This window comes from Crassostrea angulata, chromosome 8 (assembly GCF_025612915.1).
Source record: "Crassostrea angulata isolate pt1a10 chromosome 8, ASM2561291v2, whole genome shotgun sequence".
In the NCBI taxonomy this organism is placed as follows: Eukaryota; Metazoa; Mollusca; class Bivalvia; order Ostreida; family Ostreidae; genus Magallana; species Magallana angulata.
In genome coordinates, this window is record NC_069118.1 from 48,716,700 (window position 1) to 48,725,359 (window position 8,660).

Sequence of the window (8,660 nt, forward strand, 5' to 3'; positions counted from 1 at the left end):
TCGCCCTCCCATAAGGATGCTTTGTGCCAAATTTGGTTGAAATTGGATAAGCGGTTTTAGAGAAGAAGTTCAAAATGTAAAAAGTTTACAGACGGACAGACGGACAGACGGACGGACGGACAGACGGACAGACGGACGGACAGACGGACGACGGACAAAATGTGATCAGAATAGCTCACTTGAGCTGTACGAAGATAGGATATTTTCTGAGCTAATGAAACATTTTTTATAACTTATATCTATTCATATTTAACGAGGCCGGGTCTAATTTGTTCTGCCCTAGATTTTTGAACGAAATTTTTTACATGAATTTCTACTGATATAATCAGTATTTTAAAATTTAAAAATAAGATATTTACCACACCGTTTCTTTATGGGGTCATTTCAAAGTTTGTTTATTTTTAACTTATGGGATTTTGCTTGAAATGTATAAATTTTGCACATTTTTTTAAACTTCTGCCATAGGGATTTCTTTTTCTGTTCTACATATTAAAGTTATTGCTTAAAGGCATCAAATGGTCAAATAAAAAAAACCTTTTACCCCCTGGTTTGTTTCAGGGGTCTTACCAAAGTTGTTTTTTGTATGCCCAATTTCCCAGATTTGTCAGATAATGGCTTTTTTTATTTGACAATGGCGGAAATGGTGATCTTTATAGTATTATTCAAACATAAATATATAACATCACATATTAAGGGTCATTAGTATAAAATACATGGTTACTGTCTTGAAATATGTGAATTAAGCTATATTTAGGTGGGTTAAGAAAACGTGACAGAGGGCTAGGCTTGCTGAACCCTCTTCACGTTTTCGACCCGAGCCCAAATTTAGCTTATACTTCCGAGACATTTATGTTTATTCCACAATATAATATCAATTTTACGCATCAAACGAGCTATTTTCAACAAATTTCGCTGAATATCTGCCGTTGAAACTATCACGCCATGGCGTTAACCAAGCAAAAAGATGACGTCACAATACAAATGAAACGCTGCGCGAAAGCGTGTGTACTCGATCTGTACTCGGCCTCGTTAAAATATTAATCATACGATCATGGAATTGAGATTAAAAAATTAGTTTTTTATGAGATTGGTAGACTTTTTATAGCCAGCACATCAAATATGTATTTAGTTTGATCCCATTAAATGGTTTAACGCTTTAATTTTCAATATTTACATTTTCCAGTGTCTTTGCCTGGGATAACACTACGTATCGATTTTGTACTATAAAACCCATAACTTCAAATGACATATAATCGGGGTGCAGGCGGATATTGAAATATTTAATCGTACAATGGCTCAAAATTATATAAATATAAGTAATAAGTAACCATTCTTTTAGTATTATGAGGTGATAATTTCAGTCGGGCGTGATCAAATCTAATAAAGCCAGAGGGGTTTTATGAAAGAATGACTCCTTATTCCTTTAGAAAACCGTAAACTTTAAAACAAAATTTCCAAAAATAATATTTCATGACAACTACATCAATCAACCCATTTTTGCAGTATATTTCTTAAATTGGTTTTTAAAAATCGCTATTCTGATAAAAGTTAATGATTTATTTTTAAACCTATTTCTCATAAAGATTTTAAGTTGCATGCAGTATTAATGGAATTACAAATGTTTGCAGCAAAGTAAACTGAATAAAATGCAGCTCAATATCAAATTACTTACCTTTTTAGGGAATGCAATTATCGGCATACCAATATAATTAAAAGATTTTACAACTAGAGAAAACGAAAATCGTGTCGTTACTTACAGGCAAACGATTCAGCTTTATTCTCCTATTTTTTGCTGATTGGAAAACCAAGTTTAAAAAATCTTACCACTAACCTTTCGCTGCCTCAACTTCCAGGTGATTCTTCTCCGTATTTTAAAACATCATATGGTCATAAGGCTTATGAAAAATAAATATTTGGGTGTATTCATTTGGTTGATTGGAGAGCTGCAAGTCGTTAGAGTAATCCTGGAGATCTTCGGTAGATCTTCATCGTCTATTTTCTAAATACCTAGCAGACACTGCTGGTATCCTGTACCAGTACTGGAGGTATAGCATTAACGAATAAACCCCAGGTGCTTATTTGGAGAGGCGGTGTAAAGGTTGGAGACCTTTACAGGAGACTGACCTCTAAGTCACACTTCGAAAATATTTGTTTACGAATAGCGAATTATTCAATGGCCTTACACGAATATTAATCATAATTTATTCAGTTATATAATAGAAATCAATATCCTGCTATGGTTGTTGTTGCGTCTTCTCATCTAACTATGAGTGAATGGTTATCGACTCTAGTCTTGAGTTCAAGCCCTAGTACTAACAAAACAAAGCACTGGAGAAGGGTAGGGCATATAAGTTACCTGACCACAATCCCTCATTATAATACAACACTCGTCCATAATTAAGCTTATTACATGTAGGCAAAGCTGCCAGGACCGATCGCTTGGTTTTCAAAAGACCGGGGCTGCGTTTTACAAAAGAACTTACGACTTACCACCAAATTAATGAATGTTTATTAATCACAAACTAATCAATATTTTATTGTAGTAGTTGTAAAATATAATTATGGAAATCAAAATAGGTGTGAATAAATAGTTTGATATAAATATTGTTCATCAAAGACCGTTCCATGAGACTGAAAATATTTACGACTCTGTCGTAAGTTCTTTTGTCAAACTGGGAGTTTGTTTATTTTGACACCAATGATTTACATAATAAAAAATGAATCCGCACTTGTTTTTCATATAGATATTTGTAATATATAAAAAGAAATCTTTGGTCACTCGAATATAACCCTATTATTTATAGGTTTAAAATTAAACTGATTCACATTGGTAACTAATACAATCTTCAGTGAAATGAAAAACAGTACACATTTGTTTGTATAATGATTTTCGAAAGTTATTTGACATTGTACTCAAAACCGAGTACCTAAAGATATACTCTGGAGAACTACGGGGTAAATCTTTATAAGGTATCTTTTTAAGGTAAAGATCTCGTAAATGAAAGGTACCTACATGTTGATGAAATTCAAGATAAAAATTCTTTCAGTGATATTTCATATCAATACCTTTGTTTAATAGGGTGTACTGGAGCTTAAAGTTTTGGTAAACGCAATGAAAAATCATGTTTTAAACAAACATTTTCTATGAAATATGAAAGATAAAATGGACAAATTTCGGAGTTTTGTCCATTTTTGACTAACGAAATATATCTAGAATGCCTACAGTCTCTCACAAAATGGCATTAAACAAGCTCTTGACATCCTATTTAAAATGATGTCAAATTGAATACAGGTATCGGGATTACTTTTCCCGTGATTAAATAGAGAATGTCAAAAAATTGTTTTATTTTCTACATAATTCCTTTAAAACTGTAAAATACGGGAAAAAGATTCATCAAATCATATTATGTCGTCATAATGGTTCTAGCACCCAAAAATACACCCTGAAATACCGAATATAAATAAAAAACCAATAGAACAAAAATTGAATCTGGTACCAATAACAGTTTGATGAAATGTCTCAAATGTTTCATATATCTTTTATCTCAGAAGTATGTCAGACTATATGAAAATGTCCCATTTTGTATTTCGTCGATTTCTCATTATTGCTATTAAAGTGTTTTGTTTTGAGAATTCGTTCACATATCTAGTGCAACGTTATGGTATTGCCTTTTTATTTTAATTTCTAAAAATATGGACACCTTGCAAAGTATTAATCTTGTTCATTCTTTTATGCCAGAACTAAAAGTTTTAAGTATGTAAGTTTTAAGATTTATCTTATATAACAGGTATGGAATCTCGAACATTCGCATACGTTAATGATCAAGAATAAAAAAAATAATACAACAAAAAACGTGTGAATACACTTGTGAGTGAATCTACTAAAAGATAATTAAACAAATGAATACTGACTATCATTTATTTTTCAAATAAGGTAAGATTTTAATATTTTTGAACAATATGAGTTACGCATATGCTTGATCTAGCTACGAGGGTCAATCAAAAAATACGAAGACAATGTGGCTGTCTATCATATATTTTTCATGAAAATCGTACTTAACAGATTAATCTGTGCACCAACACTTATGTTATTGATATGCGAAGTTTTAGTCCATTTGATGAAACGGTTTTTTCTTACCCCTTCTTAAAAACAACATGTTTTGTCACCACGGCGCACGGTAACGTTCAAAATTTGACGTCAAGATTAAACACGCACAGTTTATATATAGATATACCCCATCTTTATATCATGCATAGTATCTTGTGCCTTGCTCATTACAAGTTAAAATGGCACTGAACCACTTAACATCTTATTTGCACACATGTGTTCTAGAATCATAAGTTAGTTCTTCAAAGTTTTCATTTTCTAACCGTGTATCTCTTAGTTCACAGTAACGATAACCCTGAACGTCGGTTGACGTTGCTTTTTTTTTTGACCAAATATTTACAGATATTATACTCTTTTTCGGACTGTTTTATATTCAGAATACAATAACCACCACCCCCACAAAATTTATTACAGTTAAACACAAACTTGCAAATAATTGTTGACTTATTTTATGCACCACTGAGCATTTTCAAAGCTTGTATCGGTGTTTAAGTCAATTCTAAAGAGGACTACCTGTCTTAAATTACTAATATCTGTTCGACAAAAAAATATATCCCGTCATTATTTGGTACATATAATACCATGACTATATTAAATTTGAAGTTTCAATATTATGTGGCTTTAAGCCACATTTATAGAGATATTACTTTCAACATTATATGGTTTATTGTTGACATAAGACAAATTTTGACCGTGCGCCGTGACATCATTTTTGCAGGATTAGATTCGAAATAATTCTTAGAAATAAACAAATTTATGATCTTTTTTTCTTGCAAATTGTTTGAAACTATTGCTAAATTATGTCTACCAAATTTAGTAATGATATGATAGCTATGACAAAAGTCTTCGTATTTTTTGATTGACCCTCGTATATGACGTCATTTACAGAATGCCTATTTCAAACGCTTTGTAGCTCTCTGAAGTTCATCTTCCTTTTAAGGTCAGACGACACGCTCCTCAATTTTATATAACATTTTCCAGGAATTTGTTAATGGTTTGATGCTTTCTTGCAAAAAATTAGGATACCTTACCAGGCATTTCTGCAAAATACTAGAGAATGCAATTTCCTTTGTAATCTTCTTGAAAATACATTTGAATTGAACAAATAATACAGCACAGCGAAATTCACTACATTTGGCCTGGCTTTGAACTCACAACCTCTAGAACCTACGCTCCTGGCAGAGAGCGGCCACGACTCTAACCACTCGGCGATCTAGGCATATATCCATATACAAGTAAATTTTAATCATTTTAAAACTCATTATAGAAATAATAATTTTTATTGGAACTCTATTAAGAGGAGATCTATACAAAAAAGATGCTCGAGGAACGTGTCGTCTGACCTTAATTTGTTTTCTTAGAGTGTGGATTGAAATTATAAAGTATTCCTTGAACGTATTATTTTTTTTCATGCTACATCTGCTGCGTAAATATTCGTATTCTAGTTAATTGCAAAGAAGGCTGGGTACATGCGCGCGCAGAGCAGTGCTGACGTGTAAACGTAGTCACCTTCATATGCAAATATCGAAAAAAAAAACAACTAATGAGGGGAAAGTTTCTACCCTCCTATACATATATAAGGGCAGAACGATATGATGGCATCGGCGCATCGTCAACCGGCCGTCTTATAAATATTTTGCAAGAGATCAGGTAACGAATACATAATGCAAGGCCTACGGTTGCTTCTACTAAGCGCGATCATTTGCGTGCAAGTAAAATACTCTTGCTCAGTAAAGGAGTTCTTCAAGGATTGTGCTGACAATAACGACTGCCCAGACGATTCATTATGCATATCCATAGGTACCAACAGACAGTGTCAATGTGACAACGGTTATGACGCAATTGATTTGCCAGTTACTTCCGGGGGAGAACCCGTAACAGTTTGCAAAGGTAAGTGAAGAGATTATAAACAGCAGTCTAAGGGCAGTCACGTGGCATTTTTTTTAAAATTCGAATAAAGGACGGGGGTAAGACTCAAATTCCGACAAGCAAAATTATTTTTAAAAAGGCAAAAAAAAAAAAAAACAAAAACAAAAAAACAAAAAATAAAAAAGCAAAACAAAACAAAACAAAAAAAAAACCAAAAAGCAAAGCAAAACAAAAAACAAAACAAAACAAAAAACAAAACAAAACAACTAAATGTGCTAATATAATTATAGATAAATACTAGTTCAATAAATAAACCTTAATATTCAATCGATTTTTTTCTTTGTTCAGCAATGAGCTTAGGAATTTTTCTACACCAGTAACGGATTACGTATAAAACATTTATAAGTTTACATTAAACCAAAAAGATAATCATTTGCATCAATTAATTTTGAACTCAGATACGCTGTATGGGGGGCAAACTAAATCGACGTCATCCATAAGTAAAATTGAATCACACTTTTGCTGTGTATTGGCAAATCGAATCATATCAAGACCATTTATTCCCATTTGAATTGAATGGTTCATCAATGCCATGCAAAGCCAAATTAAATCATATTTTTAATTTTTGTCATTTATACCCAAATTATATATATAGTAAAACTCAGTTATAACGAAGACCAATATAACGGGGACCAATGGATTAACTTCGTTATATCCGCAATTCGTTATATCCTTATAACGAATTCGTAATAACAGCTAAGGCGAATTCACTATATACATGTTTTCTTTCACCAGACTGTTATAATAAGTTTTGCTCATTGAGGCTTAGAATAAGAATACATTACTTTGATACCTTTAATAATCGGATTGTGGGTCGAAAATTTTATATGAAAACTTTTTTAAACTGTAAAGAAATTCGTAATTAAAGTGTTAAATTTCGTTATTATTCATCTCTAAGGGAAGTTCGATATATCCGTAAATTCGTTATATCCAAATTCGTTATAACCGTAAAATATGGGCAAATTGAATCAATATACATGTATCTCCCCCTCTCAGTTTCACTTGATGCCACTGTAATATACTGGGAAAATGAATTAAAAGAGAAAAAAAACCCCAAAATAATCTTTTGTCTCATTTTCACGCACCAAGTACCAAATGTAGTATATGTTTCTTTCAGATCTGGGCCCCTGTAGCCCATTTGACGGTGTTGAGACGGACTGCGGTATTAATGGAGACTGTGTAGCGTTCCGGAACGATTACGGAGGCATGCTCGCCGCCTGTAGATGCAAAAATGGTTACTTTGGCCGCAGCTGTGACAGTAAGATCAAATTTATAACGCAATGTAAGATCAATTTTTAAATTAACTTGGACTATGGGCAGTTGTGTAAAACGGCATTGTGACGTAGGACTGTTTTTTCGCTACTGGCCACTCAGCTATGGCTTTTTGAAATCAACATGATATGTCTCGCTTTTGAGTTAAAACTACGCAACCACTGTATATTTCGCTTGAAAACACCGTCATTTTAACTAGTTTGAGCGCGAGAAACAGATAGTTACGTCCAATTGAAAGTCCATGGCCTTGTTAGCGTGGTTCTATTTAGTGAATCATCGAAAGCTAAATCAGGTTGTCAGAAGGAAACACAGACGATGAAAGGAGGCTGAACGTTCAACAAAATAGCCGTCTGATATACGTTTATTCTTTAGAAATTGTTTTTAGGCTATAAACTGTTAATTAGTAAAGAAAAATTGACACTTTTTTACCTTTAATTTTTGAGCATTTTCTTATATACTCACAAAGAGCTCTTCTTCTTTAGGAGATCTAATTGGTCTAAAATTGGCTCGACCATTCATGCAGCCGTCTTAAAATGACAAAGATGGATTTGAAGTTATCGGGAAAAGTTAATTGAGATTATGCATTTATTTGAAAAAATAGCGTTCCTTCTATTCATCTTGTTTGTTTTACGATTCTTTGCAACGTCAATACTTATAGCAAGTCATGAAAACATGTTCTAAGTACGAACACACTATGGCAAAAAAAAAATATCAGTATTGTCAAAATGGATTGCCTTTTTAATATAAAGTCGTTTCATTTTTTTTGAGGAGTACTAGTTTACGATGAACTTAAAAAAACACCCTATATTTTTTCCTTATAATCCTATTAGGAACTGGACCTTCCACCTACTTACCCCCCTACACGACCCGGCGACCATATGTAACCACCAGAAGACCGGGATCAAACATCGGGGCCATCATCCCAGCCATTGGAGGGGGAGTCCTTCTGCTGGCTCTACTCGCGGGAGGGGCCGCCGCCCTGGCTTCCTCCACTGGCTAGATGCCCAACTCAAGAAAGATCACTCTGCTAGAATTTGCAACAAATTATAAGAATGTTTAATCTAACTGCAAATGAAGTTTAAATAAACGATGAAAAGTACTCCAGTTTTATCTTTGGTAAGAAAAAAAGTTATATGTTATGAAGAGCTGCATACAGCTAAATTGATGTTTTAGGGGCGAAACATGAAGATACTACTAACTATACTTTTTAAATAGTTCCTGTTTGGGAGGGTACCTGTTGAAATTGACACCCCGAGAAAACTATGATTGTCAATCGACGCGAAGCGGAGGTTGACAATGGCTTTCGAGGGTTGTCAATTTCAACAGTTACCCTCCCAAACAGGCACTTTTT

General features: G+C 33.4%; 1 protein-coding gene across 1 annotated transcript; it reads left to right on the forward strand.

The window, feature by feature from the left end:
- The first annotated feature begins 5,700 nt into the window (after positions 1-5,700).
- Positions 5,701-8,408, forward strand: LOC128160542 (uncharacterized). The gene is made up of 3 exons (XM_052823881.1): positions 5,701-5,998; positions 7,155-7,295; positions 8,140-8,408. Exons 1-3 carry the CDS (start codon positions 5,773-5,775, stop codon positions 8,307-8,309), a joined length of 537 nt encoding a protein of 178 aa, XP_052679841.1. The 5' UTR covers positions 5,701-5,772; the 3' UTR covers positions 8,310-8,408.
- Positions 8,409-8,660: the final 252 nt, after the last annotated feature.

Coding starts and splice junctions, on each gene's coding strand:
- LOC128160542 (XM_052823881.1), top strand. CDS start 5,773: ATGCAAGGCCTACGGTTGCTTCTACTAAGCGCGATCATTTGCGTGCAA. Junction 5,999..7,154: donor ACCCGTAACAGTTTGCAAAG/GTAAGTGAAGAG, acceptor TGTTTCTTTCAG/ATCTGGGCCCCTGTAGCCCA. Junction 7,296..8,139: donor CTTTGGCCGCAGCTGTGACA/GTAAGATCAAAT, acceptor TAATCCTATTAG/GAACTGGACCTTCCACCTAC.